The following is a 23,050-nucleotide window of genomic DNA, read 5'->3' on the forward strand; positions in this document are numbered from 1 at the left end:
CCGGCGCACCATGTTGAGCAGGACGGCCCCCCGCGCCGTGCCCCGAACGAGCGCAATCGCACGCTGCGAAGCGCAAACCCCGCTGACACGATGCACACAGCTGCCGGCTAAGCCATGGCGGCCAGCACAGCAGCACCAGCACCTGGGGCGGCGCTATGGCTCCACGATGCGGGAGCAGTTCCGGGAGCAATACCACAAGAGCCCCGTGCTGTTCCCCTTTGCGATTGGCTCCATTGCCCTCGTAGCCGGCATCTGCGTCTTGTACATACCGTGGTACTACAAGAACGTCATCATCAAGCCCTACCACAACTTCCCCGAGCCCGTCGCAAAGAAGCTGCGCAGAGCTCTCTTCTACAGCCGCGGCCAATGGCTCGACATCCGCGAAGCCAACAAGCACTTCCGCCAGGCGCTGGCCCTCGCCGACGAGATGGGCATGGATCCCTTCAGCGACGAGATCATGGGCGTCAAGTACACCATCGCCGCCCTGTTTGAGGATGCGGGATACTACAGTCTGGCTATCGATGTGCTGGAGATTATGCGCAATGATTGCCAGAAATGGGTCGACGAGTTCTCGGATAGACACTGGACGAATGGGAATAGAAGCAGGGTGAAGAAGAACATGGTGCAGATCAATCTGAAGCTGGGCCAACTTTACGATGTGAGATATGTCAACGAGCCTGAGAACGGAGAGAAGAGACTGGTGGAGGCGGTTGAGAGCGCACTCAAGGAACAACAAAGACGGGAGAAGGAGGGTGTCAAGAACGGCGAGGGGCCTTGGCTCACCAACGATGAGATGGGCGGCGTACTCGAAGGTAGGCAGCAAGAACAATCGGATCCCGCGCATGGCATGCTAACACAACCAGCTCTCGGAACACACTACGAACAGTTCGACTCGCACTACCTCGCCGCACCCCTCTTCGTCAAAGCCCTCCAACTCTGCCCACCCACCTCATGCCACAGCGTCGTCCTAAGTACATCCCTCCATACCTTCTCCACCTATCCATCCCCACTAACACCCCCCAGTGAACAACATATCCACCTGCCTAGCGCAACAAACCCCGCCCACCTCCTCCAACGCAATAACCATGTCCCCCGCCCCCACCTCCTTCCCCGTCACAAACTCCGCCCCGCGGTCCCTCGCCATCGACCAAGCACGGCAATGGGCAGAACGAGCCCTCGCCCTCTCCGCCCAGATCGAAGGACCTGAACGGAATGAAGAGTGCGACATGGGTTGTGCCGTCGCGACGCATAACCTAGGCGAGTTCTTCGAAATGGAAGGCAAGATTGGGGAGGCGAAGAGGAAGTACGAGGAAGCGGCAAGTTTGGCGAAGAAGATGGGGTTTAGCGAGGGGGTGTCGAATGCGAGGGCGGGGGTGAAGAGGTGTAGGGATGTGGAGAGGAAGGGTTGAGGAGTGAGGAATGGGGAGGTGTGGATGGTCAGGTGATGGGCAGTGGTAACGCGTTGAAGGAGGGCATTCGCGACCGTGGCATACGTGATGATACCTGTAGAACCAGAATCGCTGGTTTGGTTATCGGTTCAGGTGTGGTCAATACTTAATCGCACCGAGCATCTTCTCAGCACCCCCCTTGTTCATTCACGCGCAGACAAAGGTCGTGTCTTAATGCATGGCAAAGCAAAATGCCAATCACCTTTCTCCAAGCGATAATACACCCCTTCTCCGCCTTCTACAAATATACACCCTTCAGCTATCGAAGAGCATCCTCCCATTCCACGCCCAAGGCTTTCATGGAGACTCAAATGTAACCCGTTTTCCATTTCCACTTCTTTGCCTCCCTTCCCCCTTCTTCCCTTCTTCACCGACCACGTCCCAACCCTCCTCCCCAAACGCCCCAACCCACCTCTCCGCAACCATGACCGCATGTCCCCACCTCACCCTCTTCCACCCCCCTTTCCTAAACTCATACAGAAGAATATGGCCTAGAGTATGTATATTCCGTCTCGCCCTTGTCAGTGCCTCCGTCGTTGTCCTCCTTCCACTATCTATACCCATACCCATACCCATCCCACCCCCCTCCAAACTTGGCATCATACAAAGCGCAGCATGCAACCTCGCTTTGTGCTGCATGAAGATGTTCTGCTGACACACATCACGGGAAGGCGTAGAAGAAGGACGAGGATGCACATACCCCGCCGCCAACCCATAAACCCCCCAACCGAAAGACTCTTGCGATAGATCACCTCTAGACAGAATCTCCTCCAAGACAACGACGGAACTGTCCCAGAGGAGGGGGAAGAGGTGAGGGCGAGGGATTTGAGGGACGGGGAGAAGGGGTATGGGGGGAACCGTGGGTTTGGGGAGCGGGAGAAGACTGATTTGGTGGGGAGGGTGGTGTAGGGCCCGTGAAGAGTGATTAGGGCTTTTGCGAAGGAGAGGAGGTGGAGGAAGCGGGTTGTGTTTGTCATGTGGATGGCGGAGGCGAGGATTTCTTTGTTGGGTGGTAAGGTGGGTAACTCGTCGTCTTTTGTTGGATCACCATCGTGAGGCTGACTGGAGATGTTCGTCGATGGTGTGGGAGTCTCAGTCATACTGTGAACAGTATGGCTTCCTGATGTGAACGCGCTGATGCTAGTGAAGTACTAGAGTACATATAAACGGGTACTGTTGATATCGTGGTAGTACAGAGGAAGCTCGCGAGTGAGACTGAGAGCTCATGAGCGGCGGCTGGAGATAGAATTGTGGATGACGTGAATGACAGCCAGCGTTGGTGAGTGTGTTTCGCGCAGGCGAAGCCACGCTCTGAATTCTCTCACGCTTTCTTCTGACGACTGATCCAGTGACGTTGGGCTGCGTGTCTGTCAAAGCGCTGCGACATGACGGATCGATGAGACAACATAGGCTTTGTGATACAGTGTATCTGCGGTGTGTCTACGGTGTGTCTGCGATGTTTCTCTGATCTGGTTGAGGTGAGGTTATCGCATACTTGCGCAATTGAGATGGCGGTAAGAAATCGGGTACTCATTCTGGATGCTCATTCAGGTACGCGAAACTTGCCAAGACTCAAAATACTCCCGCGAGTGAAACTATATCTCAAGCTATCGCGCAGTTGAAGCCTCGGGGGTGCCTCAGGAAGCCTTGCAGGGCCTTCATATTGTTGTTGAACCGTGACAGTGTGTATAATCTGACCCTCTGGAGTTTCTGGGACATCTTCATCTGTGACGACAATTTTCGGCGGGGACAGGTTCTCTTCCAGGTCTATGTCGTGAGGTCCATGGATTTGTATGGTCGTCATATTACCCGGAATCGTGGGTACCAAATCAGAAGGGCTCAGGCTACGACGATATCCGCGGCGATGTTTTCGTTTGCGACCACCTTCTTCTGAGGGATAGTAGTTGCGGCCTCGTTCCTCACGGGGTGCGTCGGCAAGACCCAACTTCCATAGGCAGTGGCGGACGAGCGGACGGAGTGTCGCGATGCTACCCGCGGTGATGCCGATGCCAGGTTCGATAGTGCTCCACAAGGCGACGTCGGTGGTTGCATATAAGAAGTCGGGGCCCTGAACGAGTGTGTGAATGTATGCCATACGGATGGCTGTACCTGTGCTTCCAATCGCTGCGAACGCAAGGATACCCGCAACAAGTAGCTTTGTTTTAGTTCTCATCTCCAAGCCCCATACAATGAAGAAAGGAAGCAAACCGAATGCCCAATCAGCCATTGCGTTGATGGCGGCGAGGGCATAAGTAATCCCCAGAGTTGGCCCGTTGTGTATGCATCTGTCTGAGGCGGGATGCACGTTCCAAAAGTCCGAAACTGGATCCGTTAGCGAATTTGACAACGAGCGCTTGATTGATGCTTACTAGGAATGCATTGAAGCAAGACTAGAAAGAAGTAGACAAGACCGCATAGTACAGTGCCTAGCATGAGTATTCTGATGGCCCAAATATGCCAGCGCTCAATCGCGACCCGTAGGTAGAAGTAGCCGATGGCAAACTTGAGTAGACAGTTCGCTATCACGTAGAACAGCTCGCACAGGTACCAGAACTGTATCGAGTCAGATGTCAAATAATGTGATGAGAGCGTTACAGTTACCAAGAGTGCTGTCTTCGCATCGCTGTCCCTCAACTCCCATCGATGGCGACCAGTTCCGTGCATCGCGGCAATGATCTGACATGGTAGGTATACAGTGAACGTCAACTACAGACTTGATCAGTATAATCTCCGATTGAACACGAGACGTGACAACTTACTAGTGCCGCAACCATATACGAGTCATCTTTTCCCCATGTCTTCATCAGTACTGCGCGTACGTAGATCCGTAGGAGAACAGTCGTCCATGTGAGCACAAAGAACAGTGCAGCCACAGCGAACACTTCGGGACTGCGGTCGTCTTTGCTCATGTCGGAGATGCTTTCCGGCTATTGAAGCTTGGTTGTCTTACCGTTATAGCGATGCGATCTCTCATAGTTACCGACAGTCGTTCATCCGGATTATTGCTGGTCGTATCCTACGCGATGGAAAACTTCATCGACAAACAAACAGGATGCCGAGGAAGGCTCCAATATTAGCAGACCCTGGAGCATAGGGACCGTTGATAGTGGCCCCAGGCGCGTAGTCTCCGAAACTGGCCAGAAGCCCTGCCGCGCAAGACCAGTGGAAGCCAACGACCCACTATTGAAGATCGCGTTCTTAACCGAGTCATGAACGATGTGTCGGACGGTCTATTCGTTGCGAAAGAGCGGTAACTTCGATGGCGGCCTCTTAGGCTGCATACCTCAGCTGCCAACCCCAACACGGAGGCATCTCCTCAGGACAAGCCACACGGTTAATATCATGCAAGTAACTTTTGACATGTTCGGTCGAGACGTGAACTGCCGGAAGATTAGGTGGTAGATCTGCAGATTGACTTTGTGCAGACATCATCGGTACCGACCGGAGGGCCAACCGTTGAGATGCGGAGGGAGACTCCTAGCGGCGGCTTCAAGCTGGGAAAAGATGATACACGGCATACGCTGCCACGGCCAAGGCACAGATCCGAATCCGAAAGCCGTGATGGCCCAACGCGGGTTGAAGCAGTCTAATGTTTTGGAGTTGTGGTTAGGCGGGCCTGGGCAGGACGGCGATTGCCGTGCCGCGGTTGATCGGCACAGGGATACCCGTTGAGCGGAAGGGTTAACCTGGCCTGGCCACATGGCAGTGCGGTACACCATATTCAAGGCTTTCAATTTTGTAATCTACTCGTCATTGTCACCGCGATCGCCACAATAGCATCACGACTTCGACGTTTTGAGGAGCGAAGAGCGAGTGGTTCGGCATCGCAAGCGCAGACACCGCAGTTCCCCATCCCGCCAGCCGTTACGCCATGTCTTAGGGCCGATTGCGTGCTGTCCAAGCCACGAGGACAAACCCCTATCATCGACACTGCGATTATTCACCCTCTCCTCATAGTTTGCCAACGCTCTGGCGGAGTCCGTCGCTTATTCGCAGCACGGGTTGCGACAGATCACGGTATCACAAACTTCCAGGACGCGTTACTCTCATCCCATCTTGGTAGGCTTATGTATCCTCCCTGATTGATCCGCAGGCAACCTTCAACTCACAGGCAATCCTTTCATACTTTCGGTGACTGCTAGACATCCTGATTTGTAGCAATGGCTTGACGGCCAGGTAAGCAAGGTTGCAGATGCCGGCAAACTGCTTGCGTCGGGTAGAGACATCGAATTGCTGTCTTGAGCACTGTCGCACACCCGCGAATATAATGGAACACAACCGTTCGGATCTCATCCTCTCACCGTTCCTTCCAAGTCGTATTTCAACCATCTCTTTGTATACTCACTACACCAAGGGTGTCCATAACAGCGATCTGTATCCAGAGATTCCCTTGTTGTTTGTTTGTTGATATGACTACCCAAGCTTATAGCACTTGGGCACTTCCGGAGGGTCTTCGCTACTATCTTCTTCGCGGCAGCGTAATGGTCCCGCTGGTACCAGTAGACCAACTGCCATTTCAACTACAAGGAATACCACGCCAGTTGACCCATCGCCAGATCTCAGATGGAGCTTGGAAGCTTTGCTCAGAGACGGACGAGATTTCTTCGACTCTCCTGATCCAAGCGCCCACATCCAGCAGCTTCTCGCCTCGCTCCACTACGACGACGCAGTCACGGTACCTGGCACCAGACCATCATGTACGTGCGGAGCCGCAAACGATGCCCGCAAGCAACACTCGGTCTCCTCGACTATCTCAGCAGCTTCCAGCTATTGTAAACTCACCAGAACCACCTCGTCCAACCCCTACCGCTACTACCGAACGCCCGTCCTCACTCACCGACACCTTCGCCTCTATCTACCAGAAAGATGCGCAGCGCCTCGGATACCGCGTGCCCCACCCATCTGGCATCGAGCCCGACCCCTCCAAGAAAGAGTACTGCACACACTGGATCAAGACTGGGGAATGTGATTGGACGGCTATCGGGTGCAAGTTCAAACACGAAATGCCCGGCATCGAGAAGCTCCGTGAACTAGGCTTCATCAGAGGTATACCGAAGTGGTGGAAGGAGAAGTCCGCTATCGGTCCCAGGCCGCCTACTTGGATGCAGCGAAGGCTAGCGGCGAATGATGATGCAGACCAGGATGGTGCGATACCAGAAGCAAGGGTGTTTCCCGACCCTTCGACATTTCGAACGAGGAAGAGTGAAGAGCGTGATCTACTTGGTGACGATGTGCAGCAGCCGCGTGGTATCTTCAAGAGGAGCCCGTCTCCCAGACCGGCTGCATTGGGACGATTGACTCCTCCACCAGCGCCAGCCACGCAACCGATCCGCCGTGCTAGCCAAGTATCAGATCTGCTCATCGATCTTGACGATACCCCTGCCCCTCCACCCAGCCCTGAGTCATCTCGCAGTTCAGCGGCCAGCTCAAGATCCAGTGAGGTGCACATGTCCTCCAGTCGCCCTTCCACCTCGCCACCATCATCTCCCAGTATCGAGTGTAAGACCTCGTCATCCATCGATAGCAGAGTTCCCCCAAAGGCTTCCGTTCTCAAGAAGACATCAAACAAAGACGCCACCACCCGGCGCCACTCCCAGCTCTCATGGGCCTCTGATACCGAAGACGACACCCCCGCTCCCGCCTAGCCATACCCCAAACCCCATCGACCAGCCCAACAACGACGTAGACCCGCTCCTCGCGGTGATAGCAGACGCGCCGCCACAACTTCCACGACGCCGACCAAGCATTCCGGTCTTGCAGCTTCTAAGCACGCCACTAATGATCATGCTGTAAACAACAGTACAAGCCACGGCAAGAACGCGAACCGTAGGAGCCACGGTAAACTTGTGGAAGATGTCGGCGTACCAGAGTTGCATGCGAAGATCGAGCAGTTGCGGAGGGAGGCGCATCAGAAGGAGAGGGTGAGGAAGGGTGCTGTGATGGCGGCACCTCCAGTTGGCAAGCGAACAGCTGTGTGAGTAGAAGTGTGTGATTAGAAGAGATGTGCGGCGGTGGTGTGTGATGAGGTGTGGGCACATGCTGTGTGACGATGTTCGGCACGAGGTGATGAGTGATGAGGAAGTTGTACGAAACGCGAAAGAATGGGGAGTTGGTGATATAGCTGTATGAGATGAGCACTTTACTCACAAGTGTATCCCTTTCCTACTTTCTTTAAGATAGACTTAAGTGATCTTGTTCTTTGACGAATTCAGTTCTACGATAACGTTCATCTGACATGACGTCAAACGCATCGCTCAGGACTTCACGTGCGTTCGTCGCCGAAACGGGTCGGACTGAACCGCCCTTTCACTGTTGATTAGTTCGTCCCTCTGGGCGAGGCAGCAGTCTCAAAGCGCACTGACGCGCTTCTTCTGCGCTTCCTACCTCTATATAATGCCCGTCCCACTTCCAGAATTCTTCCACGCTTGCTCTACGACGATCGAGATCGCTCCACCACAAACTTGTAACAATCAAGCCCAACAGAGACTCAATATGACAGAGCACGCGCCCTCGCCGGCCACCAGCAACCCTTCTCTTCAACTAAAGACCATGCAGGACGCTGGAATGTTGATACTGCGCCCGGTAGTCCAAGACGCCATGTTCTTCTCACTGCTGAACCGCGACGTCCGTATGAGCATATACGACTTTCTGTATGGATGGCTTCCTCCATTACCGTACAGGAAGCGCTGGCAGAAAGAAGAAGATTGTCGTGGTATGATGCTGGCTTGTAAGCAGGCCAACCTGGTGAGTTGCTGTTATTGAGGAAGAGCACGCCATTCAATGGCATGACTGAACGTCCTGGGGTCTACGTTGATGTCTCCACATCAATATAGGCTGCGGGTCTGTTCAGGTCTCCCTTGTGGAAGATGAGTGGGTCGATAGGTTTTGATTGCTAACATAACGCAGGAACTTTCTGAAGCAGCGGCTCGTCACCTAAAAGTATTCTTCGATGAGTTCTCCAACGACTTTGAGCAAGAGTGTGGGCATCCCATCAGCCTCTACGGAAATATCCCGCTTCACCAGGGATGGAAGGCGCTGCAATCCGTCACATTCACCCTGGACATCAGCTTCTTCGATGAGGCTCTCGCTGAGCTTGCGATGATACCCGAGGCTGAGAAAGATAATTGGCGTCACGGGGAGGTGGCGCAGAAGCTCACACTCAACGCCAGTGAAGACTGGGATAGTCACAAAATCTCCGAATGGCGTGCACTCCTGCTTCATCCGTTCGACAAGGTCACCTTATTGATCACCGATGCGTCCAAGGATGTCGACGACCTTACGAGCACCCATATCGAAAAGTATCTCAGCGTTATCGGCATGTTGCGAGACAGCTTAGACGGAATGGGCGAAAACTGCGGGCACGACTGGCTCATGTTCCAAAACTCTCTAGACTGGGACGCCATCTGTGAAACAGAATATGGCGATCCACCCGCTCGCTTTTTCAACAAGTACGACGAGTTCGACGATACGCCAAAGCGGAAGTGGTACAAGACCGCAGAGCTCTTCCGCTTTGCGCGAGTGCAGCACGAGCGACTAAGCAATAGGGGCTCGAGGAAATATGTCGAGAAACAAGCTCTCCGCGACTATATTAGAACGGGCCAACGTATTCAGACCAAACAAATCAACTTCGCCTGGAACTTCCTGCCTAGTACTACGCCGGCTCCCGAGAAACTTGTTGGTAAGATGCACACCTATACCGCCCAACACGCGGGGCAAATGCGTAGGAAAGATCAGCTCCGCGAGCTCAAATATGAAAACCAGTGGCCGCACAAGTACGAGGTGGCTGCTGCGGATGGACTTATCGGCGAGATGGGCATTCGGCATCCCAAGCGCTGGGTCCTGGCGAGTGAGGAGTATACTGAGTACTATGGTATGATGGGGCAGTTGAAAGAGGCGGAAGATGTGGAGAGCAAGGGTATTGGAATGCCGCTGTGGAGGGCGAGGCCAAAGGTTAAGAAGGGGGAGGGTGATGGAACAGCTGAGGAAACTGCTGAGGTAGAAGCTGAGGAGGAGATTGACGAAGATGTTCAGGAGGAAGTTAAGGAAGACGTTGTAATCGAGGTCGAGGAGGAGATGGAAGAAGAGTCTGAGTCTGAGTCTGAATCTGAGTCTGAAGATGACGGTGACGAAGATGACGAAGATGATGACGATGAAGATAGCGAAGACGACGAGGATGATGAAGAGGATGATGACGAAGAGGAAGATCAAGCTGAGATTGAGGACGAGGATGGACCCGGCTTCCAGGCTGTGATTCGCGGTGGGAAACAAACCAAGATACCGGATTACTGGAAAAAGGCGTAGTGTGTCAGGGCGCGAGCATCAAATGCGGCGATGGAGTATATTCATTGACTCTTCTACTCCTCTTGTAACAGCAGCAGTATGAGATAGTATTGATAATCTCAAGTAAGCTTTTTGAACATGTCAGCATCAACAAAGCCATCAAACACATGACCATTCCAATAACAAGCCCGGAAAACACGGCTGCAGTGCTATCCCATTGAAATTGTGAGCTGCCCCCAACCCTATCGAAGGAGAAATAGAGACGCCGAGTAATACGCCGAGGATGCCGCTTCTCCATCAAACCAAAAGAAAATGCCCTAAAAACCCCATCCTTGCACATCATGTACAACATCCCTCCACAAGCCGCCTCTGCCGCCAAAATCATCTGACAAAAGAACAAAAAGTAATCAACAGCCAACGCTATTCCCCAACACGTCCCGTCGCTTACGCACCCCACTTCTTGACCGCCTCGCCCAGCTCTTTCGTTAACCCACGCCTCACAGCCAGCAGCTCTTCTTTCGCATTTTCAGCCTCTTTCTCGCTTCTCTCGACCCGCCCTCTCAGTTTTTCAACTTCATTCCTTAGTTCTTTTCGTAGTTCTTTGCTTGCTTCTTCTACGGCTGTTAATCGATCGACTTCCACCCGTAGCTTTTCGCCTGATGTTTCGACAGATTCCAACCGCTCTTTCATGGCCATCATCTCTTTTCTCATGTTCTCAGACTCTTTCTTTAGCGCGTCGGATTCGATTTGCAGGCCGCGGTAGGCGTGGGATTCTTTTTCCATGCGCTTTTGGAGGTCGGTTTTTTCGGTCTCTAGGCTGGTGTTTGAGGCTTTGAGACCGGCGTTTTCGTCTTTGAGGTGTTGGATTCGATCTGTTAGTGCACGGTTTACGCGCTCTGGTGCTGGGCTGCGCGGGCTGAGGATGGATAACGGTGATGGGACGGAAGTTGAGTCTTTGAGATTTGAGGGTGGTACGATTTGCTCGCTGACGGTGCGACGGTGTTTCTTTGGACGAATAGCCGATGCGATGCTGGGGTAGTCTTCATCGCGCTCGCGTTTGATCTTGACACTCAAGTTGTCGGTTGCTGCGCGTTTGATGGATGGCGGCTGGACCTGGATGTCTTCCGGTATGGATCTTGATAATGATGCTGCCTCTAGTCAGTACATTATCAACCAAATGACAATCAACATCGACGTACAGACGGTAGATGATCGCTTTGGCCGAACAGCGATCGAATCCTTTTCAATGGGCGTACTGGGTTCCGATTTCCTAGACGGCGGCAGCAATGGTCTTTCCCCCTCGTTCTGCACCCACAAACATGCGTCGCGGAAATTCCTGGTAAACATGGTAGGATCTGATCTTGTCCGACATAACTCCTTCACGTGGCCCGCAGCCAAGAAATAGTAGAGAATGAGGGCCGACACACGATGGATGGCTTTGGAGCCGCCGGTATCGTCTCCAACATCACAAAAAGGCGCATGGAAAGCAACAGTACTGGTACTATTCACAGCTTGCAACTCGTGTGCGCCGTCCTCCAACTCGGTAATGCGATAAAAGCTGACCTCAGCCTCATCTTCGTGGACGTGCGCGGTGACCCGATCTATGGGTTCATCGTCGTCGCCCGCGGGGCCTGGCGCATATCCGCCGATGACAAGCAATTGCTTGTGGGTGGAGCGGCCGAGCCCTCGCCAGATGGCTCTGCTGATGGTGAAGCTCTCGTCGAACTGGATCCAATGCAGTCTTGCGGCGCGTGGCAGGGCGCGAAACGGCGCGGCAAAATTCGCTCGCGCCCATACTTGGACATTTTCGTTTGTCAGGGGCGATCTTGTCTCATGGAAGTCGGCCATTGTGGCGATTGATTGGCGTGGTGTCACCCGTTGTTGCGCTGGATTTCAATGGGGCGCGCCTTGATTCGCAGACGCGGAGGCTGCGCAATTGCGGGTCGTGGGGTGGTGACGAGCTGGTGCTGTTCCTGGTCGCGGTGAAGAATTGTACGACGAGCACAGGTCGCCGCCATTGAAGCCCGTTGGTGGTCGGATCACGGCGACATTGCTCGAGAAAGCTGTGTAGAGGTGGACGCAGGCAGAAGTCAGGCGGGAATCCTTCCGCTGCCCGTTATTTGCGGGGCTGGCAGTGGCTGGACGACTAGAACGGAAGGTGTGCAGCGCAACCCATTTTAACACATGCAAGACGGCCATCATCCCAATCGTCATCGCACAGTTGCATGTTTCGGTGTTTTGCATCCATCGCGCTGCATATCTAGTTCTGGACTTGCGCGATAAGGGTGCTGAGCGTCCGTAAAGCGCTGGTTCCGGGTACCGAGGTACCTCTTGTTGTCGAGCGCATCGCGCGCTTAACCCCGAAGAGACCTGATACACTTGGCAATAGTATCAAAATAGCTAGAGCTGGATTAAGGTTGCAGGTGCGCCGGACAAGGTTCAGGATGGTCCTGGTCAGGCCGGGCGATGAGTTCATCGGCAGTTCACGGATGCTTGCGCTAGTGGTCGAGACCATCATCTTCCTCATGTTGTGCATGTGCTATGCATGGGTACGTCGGGAACTGCACTCAGCAATCGTGAACATCTACATGATGGCAGTGATGCCAATGGGGGCTGATGTGTGATACAGGTCAACACTTGAATTTTCACGACGGCCAATTGGTACAGCGGAAACTGTGGTAGTACAAGCGAACTCACCGATGCCATCTTTGAGGGAATTTGCTTTTTCCAGTGAACGATCGATCGTGGTATTTCGTAGTGAGGTGTGTTTAACGTTGTTGCGTGCCACGAGGGTTCTCACGTGCCGGGCGCCCAATCGGGCAGTCCTACGCGTCTACGTCATCGCCTTTTTTCTGCCACGCGCGCCACGTGCGACAGCTTTCACAGTCACCCTGCGCAGCTCTATTCTGGCCTTTCCACGCTTCTTAACCGTTGTCGTATCTGCAGTCGTCTTGGCCTTCTTCCTCAAAGCGCCCTTCCCACCCATACCGGAGACCACGATGCCCCGCCGCAGCGCGACCTCGTCGGCATCCACCGACACGACCACGACTACAAGGCTCCCAGAAAAGGTCCAATGGCCGTCAACGTTCACAGACGGACTACCGCTCCCTAAAATTGTCGTCTTCGATCTCGACTACACATTATGGCCCTTCTGGGTTGACACCCACGTCACGCCTCCGCTGAAGCCTGTCGAAGGTGGCCTGAAGGTCAAGGACAAATATGGCGAGGGCTTCGGCTTCTACAATGATGTTGGCGGCGTATTAGAAGCAGTGAGATGACTCGATGTCCATCATCTCCATGACGAAGCTGACGCAACGACAGCTCAAACACAAGAACATCCTCATCGCCGCTGCCTCGCGCACGTGCGCCCCCGATCTCGGCCGCGAAATGCTCAAGCTTCTCAAGATACCCAGCGCGAACGGGTCGTCCTCACGCGCGATAGACTACTTCGATCACATGCAAATATACCCCGGCAGCAAGACGACGCATTTCCAGAGGATACATAGAGACAGTGGGATCGAGTACGAGGAGATGCTTTTCTTCGACGATGAGAGTAGGAACAAGAACGTCGAGGTGCTGGGTGTGACTATGCAGCTTATAAAAGACGGTGTGACAAGAGATGAGATTGACAGAGGTGTGCAGAGTTGGAGAAAGAGGAATGGACGGACAAAGGCGCTGGAAGGCTGAGTGGATAGTCGCCAGGTGATGAGTATGGTCCCAGCAGCATGAAGAGACGAATCAAGTGAGATACCCATGACATAATTCAACCCCATTCGAATCGTACGAGGCGGGACGCCATCCTCAGCCTGACCCAGCTACAATATCGCGTCGTGTCGCGCCGCCGCCGCCACTTGGCAGCCCATCATGTCATGCGGACCGCCAACACCCAACCTTATATGCTAAGGCGTCCCTTTGAATCGAGCCAACGCATTTGGTGTCTTACAACTCCGCCTTGTATCTACACATTCTGGTACTCTGGTGGCCGCTAGCGGAAAGACGGACTCGGCATACGCAGCCTTGTGCCTCCATGCAGCCGTTCTAGGTCAAGGCTTGTCCCTAGCTTGCTCACAGTTCTTATAATAACACTTCTACAATGTTGGTGTGGCAAGGCGCCATGGGTCCGCCCCATACAGAAGCAACTTCCAGAGCCGCATCAGGCTGTGTGGCGCTCCTGGACCGTACCTTGGGCTGACCCGAACAAGGCTGTGGTTGTCATGTTACTAATGGCAATGGACGCAGAACAATTTCCTTTCAAAACGGCAATCTTGTACATACGACCATAGGATCTTGAACTCAGCGCTTCCCGTTCGCTCAGCGGTACTTAAGCAAGATACCGGCGGATTAGTAGTTAGGTGGGTGACCACTAGCGAATCCCCGCTGTTGTATGTTTTTGTTCTTTTTGCCCAGGGTTTCGAATGTAAGCCTGTCATGCGGCTCCGGAATCTTCACCATCCACGGCGGTGAACGTATGCACTGCACGAACGGGCTGCTTACACCGTATTCCCGCATCGTACCTCCCCGCCTTGCATCAGTTTGAACAAGTTGCTATTTTTTACAACTGGACTTGGTGATCGGCAGTCTTATGCGGCCGTTTCTGGACAAGGCTTTCCTCAGTGTATGCGGCGCTCCTGCGAAGTCAATGTCATCATGACCACATCTGTCCGTTTCTGGCTCGGAGTGTGTAGTTTCTGGTACCCGAGAGAAAGGACGGGCGTTCCGTGTAGCCCGATCTGCACGAACAGACGCATGGAACAAGACACCGGTGAACTTCGAATCCAATTGAGATCGCACGGAGGAAGGCCTTTCTCATGGCTAGGTTCGAGCTGATCGGGGCTTCGGTACGGACGGCTTCTCATCACTAATCGTACGGTATGTCCACCTACTCTGTGTGTATGCTAGCTCATTCTGGAGGTGTCTTCTAGTCTACAACGCCGGCACGGCGCCGCGCTGCCGCAGCCTGCCAGCTAGCTACGGGATGACAGCCCATTGCGGCGTCTTGATCATAAACACCTAACTATTCAGTACTAAAGCGTGCCTCACGATCCACTCAGATGTCTTAGCGCCTGATTCCCCGCCTTTTTACACGATAGCCTTGGTGTGCATCACCTCGCGCCCCTCGTTTACTCGTTTAGCCGTTCCTGGGCAATGCTTCTCCGTAGCTTGTTTGAAAGGCTTATGATAACTCTAATTGGATATGGATACCACCATGAACTTGACACAAAGCTTCGGTGGCCAGCGTAGACGAAGACCAGATCGCAGTCTGAGTCAGTCACATGCTCTTCTTCGATGAATTTGCTGCAAAAGCAACTGTTTCACGTCATCCTGCGTGACCCATCTACGCCACAAGCTTTTGGACCCTTCGGAAGCTTGTCGTGTTTTGGACGGGTACTAATGCACATACACCAAGCTAATGCCGGGGCCGTACGTCCGTAAGGCTGTACGCATGTACGCTGCGGCCCGCAAACCTTCACACCTTCCACTACCAATTTAGCCAACGAGAACGATGTACTTCCCGCTTGCTTGCATCATATTACTACATTGTAACTCCATGATATCAGGGCTACTGCGAAATAATGCTGCTACATGCTGCGATTGACCGGATCAGGCGTTCGTTCCTGATCGGCGCTCCCCGGATTACCCGAATTGGGCGGATCTCTCAACACATATTTACGCTTTCGCCTAATAGCGGAGGACCTTCCGACTGCATCTTTCGTTGGTAATGTGCTACGGAAGCTCACGTGCACTCTAAGACGCAGAGCTGTGTTTGCTGTGTATCCATTCAGGTTCGCAAGGCAGACTGCTCCAAGGCTTCTATCAAAACGTCCGCTGCGAAGACCCGTAATTTGTGAGGTTTCACTAACTGGCTGCTCTTCACAACAAGAGAGGAAGTAGATCCTAGGAGCTCTTGACCGACATTTTAAGAACATGATCTCCAGATCGGAGTTGTAGCCGAAGTGTGTGCATCGAGCATATGGGGGGCCTCATCCCAAACACGCATGCTTCAGGCCATCATGCACATCAGCATCGACGCACCCTCATCGGTATCTCGACTTCCAAAATAGTAAGGACAGCGTATAGTCAGCTAAGGGGTGGCGAGTGTGAGTCCGCTTGTACGCAGACATTTTGTCTATAAATACTGCGTCCGCACAGCGGTTTAGAAGCATCAAACACATCAACTTCCCATTCATTACCATCACAAACACTCACAAACACTCCGCAATCATGTTCGCCAAAATTGCACTCGCCCTCTTCGCTCTTAGCAGCACTGCTTTGGCCTACTCCGACAAGTAAGCCACTTCCCCTTCCCATCACCCCTCAGACTTTCAACCCCTCCTTTCCCTATTATCTTTACTTATACTAACCTAACCTCCCAGCTGCGACGGCTCCAGCCGCTCCCCCAACCTAAGCGAATGCTACGTCGGCATCGCCAGAATCGATGTAAACGCGTACTACAACGACCAGCAAGAGTTCTCGCAGGGCAGCTGCTTCATCAAGTACGCAACCAACGGCTCTGGCCAGCAGGCAGTGCGGGGTCAGGTTATCAAGGACAAGGCCGAGTATATCTTGGCTCACTGTGGAAAGTCGCATGGTAGCTATGGAACTGGTAACTGTGATAAGTGCCATGTGACGGTTAACTACCGTAGCTAGAGGGGGATGAAGGGATGTTTTGAAACTAGGGGGAAGAAGGGGTGATAGCGGTTTATGACGGCTGGTTGTTAGATACACACTCGTTCAATTGGAAAGTAGTGCACCTGGTGTCTCACCAAACAGACTCATGTACTTCATCTCTGTGCGAGACTCCCGAGGCCCCGAGGACCCAGGGTTAATCGACGCGGATAGCCACCTGGGCATGCAAAGGCTGGAAGTCAGACCGTGAAGTATCTAGGTATAATAAGCGTGCTTGCCCGAAACAGAATTACGTTCGGAAGTACTTTAAGTCGACGCGCTAGCGTCATGTTGACCCAAGTGGGAATTACAATTTGTACCGGCTGAAGGATGCAGGTGGGGCGCGTCCCTGCCGCATATGTCAGCACCAACCACCAACCTCGGGACTACCTAGATACCTTGTGCTTGTCACGACCAGGCTTCTTTTTCACGCCACCCAAATGCTTTTTTGCCTTCAATTTATCCCGAACCAGCTGTCTCGTGAGTGTCACAAACCACCATCTTCGCCTTCAGATCAGCCCCGGATGGCGGAGCAGGTACCTGCGGGTGTGCTTTGGTGCCGCCAGTGCGACAAGCCGTTTACCAAACGTCAGTGTCTTTGCCGTGCTGCTCCAACTTTGCGACAACGACTATTGGACTGACCGTTTCTCGAAGAATCATCATTGAAACGTCATGGTTACTATTGTCGGTCCAACACGAGAGCCTCTGTCCAGAGACGGCGATCGTGTGCGGCTTGCGCAAAGGCAAAGACCGCGTGCAATAACGCACTACCAGGATGTTCGCGTTGTATCCGAAGGGGTCTCATGTGTCACTATCCTTCCAGATCTACAAGGCAAAAGCGTCATGCTGTGCGTCATGCTACCTCCGACCACCTGGATAATCCCCTTGACGGTCATGCAAACTCGATTGTGCCAACTGTAGCCGATCAATCTCAAGGTCTTCTGGCTACTACATTGACCAGCCTTGACCCCGTGTTCGAAGACCTACAGTGGAGCCTCGACGATATGACGGCTTTTGACGACTACATGATACCTACGCCTCAGTCGGCTTTCCCTTCAGTCACATCATCTTCACCAGGATCAGCCAGCCCGACGACCATTACGCCTCCTTCATCGTTGCTGGAATTAACAGGCCCAATCTCCGACGAACAGAATGAAGTTACTCGTCAGCGGGAGCGGCAACATCGAACCCAGAGACAACAATTTTTGTGCTTTGCCATCTCACCCGGCCCTAGTTCGAACGTCAGATCAATGATACAACGACCAAAGATGCACCACGGAGCGGAAAGAGCGGCCAGTCTCATCTTCTACACATTAAAGTCTTATCCGCTGATGCTGCAGCAAAATGACCTGCCACCTTTCATACATCCAAGCTATGTGTCGTTCATGGATGAAGGGACAACAATAGAACCGCTTGAGAATTGCATCGCGTTGATGCACATGATGGCGAACCGAGTGAAAGGCAGCCGAAAGCTCTTCTGGCGGAATGTGAGAACCGAGTGTGAACGCATCTGTGACCAGAACCAAACTCTAAACAAATGGGAACTACTAGGTGCTATGCAAGCTCTTTCGGTCTACATTCTGATTCGCATCGACGAAGGCGAGACTGAGCACAATAATCTGGATTATCTTTTAGAGAGGGCAGTCATTGTGAGTCCAATATGTCCGCACGTTTAGGAAGCACATCTAACGATATTCGTTCTAGCTCGTCGCAATCCAACTTTCTCGCGACGATTTTGATTGCCATACGCATGACGTATTATGTCGCAGCAAGTCAACTAACAGCTGGCAAGACTGGGTTTACAAAGAATCCAGGCGAAGGTACATTGATCATTCCGATAACCGTTCCATATTCCTTCACTAAAACCCATGATAGACTCGCGGTAATCTATCGCGTCCTGAACAAGCTCGTCTTCTTCGACCCAGCAGCCATGTGCGACATGCCTACAGAATTCGTAGTTGCGCCTCTGCCCGCGAGACGGCAACTCTGGGAAGCACGGGATGCGGAGGAGTGGCAAAGGCAACGGCAGAACGAGCTGCGAGAAGAGGCATCCTTTGCGCTGGCTGTCGATGGTGAGATTGTAAAGTTGGACCAGCGTCGATTGTCCTGCCGAGATGCGTGGTTGCCCTACATTCCATCGAATGACGAGACGCCATCTCAGATTCATACGAGTAGAGCTAGTCGTAGCGCGGCCTGTTGGACCGAATGGTGTTCTGGTATGGACAGCATGGGTGGGCTGATCATGCTCACGGCCTCTATGGCTTAGCGACATGGCTTGATGGATTGTACCGAGTTATACCAACATTGAGATATCAATGAGTATTTGTGTACAAGTATGCGTGACATACCAAACGACGAAAGCGCCACCCCACCCGAACTGAATCAGTGCGGTCGGATTTCACTAGTGTCGGGCGGAACAAATTGTACGTCGGGATTCGTGAACTCCGCCGCGTCTCTTTCCCCGACCTGGGTACAAGAACATTATAAGGATGATGGGTCGTCCTCCATTACGAATACCCAGGACGTTCGCATCTTTCTAAGTGGTATCAGTCGCAAGTCACGCAGCAACCCATCCTTTCTCCTCCACCAAAGCCCATCCACATCATCATGGTATCCTCCACTCCTCCATTCCCATCTCCAGTCAAGCGCTGGCACAACAGCGCCCAACCCGCCGGCGACCCCAGCCTCCCAGCCCTCTCTCAGAAAGGCAAATCCATTCTCGTGACCGGAGGCGGCAACACCGGCATCGGAGGGGAGACAGCGCGTTTCTTCGCCCGCGCAGGTGCCGCACGTATCGGTCTCCTAGGACGCCGCGAGGGTCCGCTGCTCGAGAACAAAGCGCTTATCGAGAAAGAGTGTCCTGGCACAAAGGTCTTTATCCAAAGCACGGATGTTACCGACGAGGCATCTGTCAATTCGGCTTTTGACAATTTCGCGAGAGAGGGCAAGATTGACACTCTTATTCACGCCGCTGCGGTCATTGGTCCGACTGAGAACTTCGCTGAGGTTGACGCGCGTGAGTTTCTCAAAGGTGTTACTGGGAATATTGAGGGTTCTTTGTGGGTCGCTAAAGCTTTCATACGCCATGCTGCACCTGATGCGCATGTTGTCGCTATCAACTCCTGGGGCGCCCATTTGAGTTTAAACGATGCTTACGCCTCCTACTGCGTTGCGAAGATGGCTGTTTACCGCTTGTGGGACATGGTACTCCTTGCGAAACCTAATCTCAGCGTCTTCCATACCCAGCCTGGCGTTGTGTTGACGGAGATGAACCGTAGAGTTGGCGGAGCAGATAGCTTCAAGCATGTCAAGACTGATGATGGTGAGCGTACGACCCTACTGCATACCACGATGAGACTAATTGTTCTTTGTATAGTCACTCTTCCTGCGAGCTTCAATCTCTGGCTCTCGACACCAGAGGCTCGCTTCCTCAAGGGCAAGTTCTTGTGGTGTAACTGGGATATCGACGATCTCAAGTCTCGTGCCGAGGAGATTAGGTTGGGGAGGTTGCTCAATATCGATCTTAATGGATGGCCATTTGGGGCGACTGCGAACTAGATGATGATAGCGAAGGCAGAAAAGGGTGATCTCTAATTTAAAGTCGCCTTACTTCTGAAATAGAACGATTATAAATCTTCGGGTGGTGGATGCTTCAGGCTGCAAACACAAAGTGATTGGGCGACGGAGCGATGACGTCACGTAAGCAACTGTTTAGCGTGATGCCAAGCAGGCATCCGATACGCCCTGGCGGCCTTGCATAACGAGCAACAGCTAACAACAAAACGATAAGCCTTTTCTAAATATCAAGATGGCTACTAATTCCTCTTCTCCATTCGTGCGAACTGCCATTGCAAAGTCGTTGTTCTTGCCATGTCACTTTCTATTGAAGAGAAGCTTCCTACCGAGCTTCTTGAACATATTGTCTCCTTATCCACACGCGAATCTCTCCTCAGCGTATGCCGTACTTCCAGAACACTCAATCGGCTTGCGACACCATGGCTCTACTCGGAGATTTACCTGAGAGAGACCGACAACCTTGCCGCTCTTGCATACTTGGTTTTCACTTCCCCCGCCCATGCCAGTCTTGTCAAATCCTTCATCGTGCCTCGTACCTGGGCAGATGTTGAAGAGAGATATTCCAACGGATCCTGGCCTAGATCTGATGATCCTGGAGTCCACGAAATCTTGAGGCAGAAGTGCGCGGAGTACACTTCCACCGTCGAAGAGGCTGAAGATGTGTATGGGAAGATCCAGTCGGCCAAGAATGAGGATGCTATTATGGCGCCATTACTCGTAGGCCTCCCGAAACTTCGACGTTTGAACATCAATTGCGACCTGTATGGCCATGATGATTTCGTCTCGTTGCTGCCCAGGGTCATCCGTGGGAATCCGCACGCAATGTCAGAGCCTATCGATATCCTGATTGCTGGAGCAGACGACAAGTATTCTAGCGACACCAGTCACGTCGCAGCTTTCTTCCATCTACCTAATGTGCGCTCTATAAACGGATGGAAGCACGGCGACAGCGAAGTCCACGATGAGAATGCCCTGTTCTCGAAACTGGAGCCACGATCGTGCCCAGTAGAGTATCTGGAATTGCGATGCGCAAAGCTTGACATGGAGAATTTCCAAGGCATGTTGAACGCGACAATACCCGGAAGACTCAAGACCTTCAACTACGAGCTTGGAGGCCCGTGGGCGTGGTGCGACACAGAGCATCCGGCGATGATGCGAAGCCTGGAGCCACATCACGAGACGCTGGAGACGCTGGGACTAAGCCACGAAGACTTCTACCCTTACCTTGACGACGAAAGTGCCGAGCGTGGGAAGGCTTACCCGTGTTCATTCTCTTCTTTTACGGCTCTGAAGCGCCTCAAAGTCGCCCCGGTGTACATATGGGGCCACCGCAAGACTACTGACGAGGAGATGTTCAAGACCGCCGACACGAGAGATAGACTCTGGTCCACGCTGCCCAAGAGCCTCCAAGAACTCTGGATAACACGAGCCCAGAACCAGCATATAGACCATAAGAAGGTTGTCGACTTCGTCCCAAAGTGCTTACTCCCGGCACTCGATCTAGTGGTGCAGAACAAGCGGACATCTTTCCCCCAGCTCAGGCACCTGCGTGTCGAACTTCCGCTCCTGGACTGGAAGGACGATTGGTTGGATAGCCTGGCATCGATCAGCCGAGCTGCTGCCGCCGAGGGGATCCAAATATCCATCATCTTATACAACATGTTCAGCAGATACGGGCCTATAAGCGCGGAGCGAGATTGGGGCTGGAACGAAGACATCAAGTGGGAGCCATCGCGCTACAGCGACAATAAAGAATGCCCAAAGATATGGATTGAGGTAACCTCGGAGCGGCAGGAACATCTAGCCTCCATACTCAAAGACATGAAGACCCGGTTTCAAGAAGAGAATGAGAGATACACAGAAGCGAGAGCTAGAATTAATGAGTTGGGCGCGCTGTGCACGGAATGTCAACTCAGTGGAGAGTACGATTCCAGCAAAGGCATCGGTCTACCTGAACGCTTCGTGGACGAGAGGTTGGGACAGGAACCGTATTGGAGAGGAAGAGGCGGTAAACCTGAGGTGGTGACATGATGCCAATCATGACGCCACGGATGATACACGTCGTATCGCCGTATTGCATCTCAAGGTTCTACGGAACGATGGAAACACTGGCGATTTCATGAAGAGCGAGCAAATCAAACCGTGGCATAATTGATGTAAGCCCTAAAGTTAGTCAGCCGAGATGTAACCGAGGAAGGACCCTGCAGGAAAGGTAGCGGTGAATGTTTGCATCGCAGTGGTCGTTACGCCAAGAAATTCCGCGTCTTCATGTATGCTTTGGAGTATATTTATCGCATCTTGCGTGTGGTAGTAGTCGTTAGCACTATTCGTGGGTTAGTGAATGCATGTGTACATGACGTAACATCAGATGGCTACTAGCAACAGCACTAACATATTCCAGTAAGACGCGACCAAAGGTCTCAAACGGCACTCCGAGGCTCGCATGCTGTGCGCATCATCTTCAGCTATCAACCCGAGCAAGCGACATCCATGTAGCACGAATAAAGCGCTGGCGATCAAGTCCTCAAATACCCCAACTCGCCGCAGTAACGACGACGATGACGAAAGACATTTCGTTTCAACCCGATATTCCAGAACTACATGTGCGTATCAGGCGAGAAAGCATCACGATAGACCAAACCTTGGCTTTGCGGACGGAAAGAATGTTTGATCAGGATGCATGACACGCAGAAGAGAAGCACCAGGTTGAGGGGCAGTAAAGACAGAAGAATGAAGATCTTCAGTTCGCCCAGCTGCTATTCAGCCTATATTACCCAGGTTAGCGACGAGCTCGTACGACGACGGGCCGAAGGAAAGAGAGAGGGGGATCAACACTCATGTATATACGTACGTGGTGATATACCATGCGATACGAAATACGTCGGGAGAAGCGGAATACAGTAAGCAGTAATAAAGGTTGTACGCAGGTTGATGTACACAGATAAATGGGTGAATATAAATACATGCACCACGACCACCACGATCGCCATCGTCATCTCATCCAAACACCGTACCTATTATCCACACAAGCCGCCCATCCCGACAACAAACCATGAAGTTTACCGCCATCCTGACCGCCC

The 23,050-nt window shown here is 52.7% G+C and overlaps 9 protein-coding genes across 9 annotated transcripts; 7 read left to right on the forward strand and 2 right to left on the reverse strand.

The window, feature by feature from the left end:
- Positions 1-166: 166 nt before the first annotated feature.
- J4E86_007201 (uncharacterized protein) lies at positions 167-1,409 on the forward strand (the record flags this gene model as incomplete). The annotated part of the gene is made up of 3 exons (XM_051447723.1): positions 167-812; positions 864-971; positions 1,024-1,409. 3 exons carry the CDS (start codon positions 167-169, stop codon positions 1,407-1,409), a joined length of 1,140 nt encoding a protein of 379 aa, XP_051301321.1.
- A 1,582-nt stretch (positions 1,410-2,991) lies between these two features.
- On the reverse strand, positions 2,992-4,357 carry J4E86_007202 (uncharacterized protein; the record flags this gene model as incomplete). The annotated part of the gene is made up of 4 exons (XM_051447724.1): positions 2,992-3,770; positions 3,818-4,001; positions 4,050-4,154; positions 4,208-4,357. The coding sequence occupies 4 exons, from the start codon at positions 4,355-4,357 to the stop codon at positions 2,992-2,994; spliced, it is 1,218 nt and encodes a 405-aa protein (XP_051301322.1).
- Positions 4,358-6,166: 1,809 nt separating this feature from the next.
- On the forward strand, positions 6,167-7,093 carry J4E86_007203 (uncharacterized protein; the record flags this gene model as incomplete). Its single annotated transcript, XM_051447725.1, has 1 exon — positions 6,167-7,093. One exon carries the CDS (start codon positions 6,167-6,169, stop codon positions 7,091-7,093), a length of 927 nt encoding a protein of 308 aa, XP_051301323.1.
- A 904-nt stretch (positions 7,094-7,997) lies between these two features.
- J4E86_007204 (uncharacterized protein) lies at positions 7,998-9,749 on the forward strand (the record flags this gene model as incomplete). The annotated part of the gene is made up of 2 exons (XM_051447726.1): positions 7,998-8,192; positions 8,355-9,749. 2 exons carry the CDS (start codon positions 7,998-8,000, stop codon positions 9,747-9,749), a joined length of 1,590 nt encoding a protein of 529 aa, XP_051301324.1.
- A 423-nt stretch (positions 9,750-10,172) lies between these two features.
- J4E86_007205 (uncharacterized protein) lies at positions 10,173-11,576 on the reverse strand (the record flags this gene model as incomplete). Its single annotated transcript, XM_051447727.1, has 2 exons — positions 10,173-10,876; positions 10,928-11,576. The coding sequence occupies 2 exons, from the start codon at positions 11,574-11,576 to the stop codon at positions 10,173-10,175; spliced, it is 1,353 nt and encodes a 450-aa protein (XP_051301325.1).
- Positions 11,577-12,727: 1,151 nt separating this feature from the next.
- On the forward strand, positions 12,728-13,415 carry J4E86_007206 (uncharacterized protein; the record flags this gene model as incomplete). The annotated part of the gene is made up of 2 exons (XM_051447728.1): positions 12,728-12,997; positions 13,050-13,415. The coding sequence occupies 2 exons, from the start codon at positions 12,728-12,730 to the stop codon at positions 13,413-13,415; spliced, it is 636 nt and encodes a 211-aa protein (XP_051301326.1).
- Positions 13,416-15,950: 2,535 nt separating this feature from the next.
- Positions 15,951-16,376, forward strand: J4E86_007207 (uncharacterized protein; the record flags this gene model as incomplete). Its single annotated transcript, XM_051447729.1, has 2 exons — positions 15,951-16,015; positions 16,103-16,376. The coding sequence occupies 2 exons, from the start codon at positions 15,951-15,953 to the stop codon at positions 16,374-16,376; spliced, it is 339 nt and encodes a 112-aa protein (XP_051301327.1).
- A 2,625-nt stretch (positions 16,377-19,001) lies between these two features.
- J4E86_007208 (uncharacterized protein) lies at positions 19,002-19,952 on the forward strand (the record flags this gene model as incomplete). The annotated part of the gene is made up of 2 exons (XM_051447730.1): positions 19,002-19,716; positions 19,771-19,952. 2 exons carry the CDS (start codon positions 19,002-19,004, stop codon positions 19,950-19,952), a joined length of 897 nt encoding a protein of 298 aa, XP_051301328.1.
- A 312-nt stretch (positions 19,953-20,264) lies between these two features.
- J4E86_007209 (uncharacterized protein) lies at positions 20,265-22,001 on the forward strand (the record flags this gene model as incomplete). Its single annotated transcript, XM_051447731.1, has 1 exon — positions 20,265-22,001. One exon carries the CDS (start codon positions 20,265-20,267, stop codon positions 21,999-22,001), a length of 1,737 nt encoding a protein of 578 aa, XP_051301329.1.
- Positions 22,002-23,050: the final 1,049 nt, after the last annotated feature.

The sequence above is a fragment of the Alternaria arbusti genome (assembly GCF_024043155.1).
Source record: "Alternaria arbusti strain BMP 1465 chromosome Unknown scaffold_9, whole genome shotgun sequence".
Lineage (NCBI taxonomy): Eukaryota > Fungi > Ascomycota > Dothideomycetes > Pleosporales > Pleosporaceae > Alternaria > Alternaria arbusti.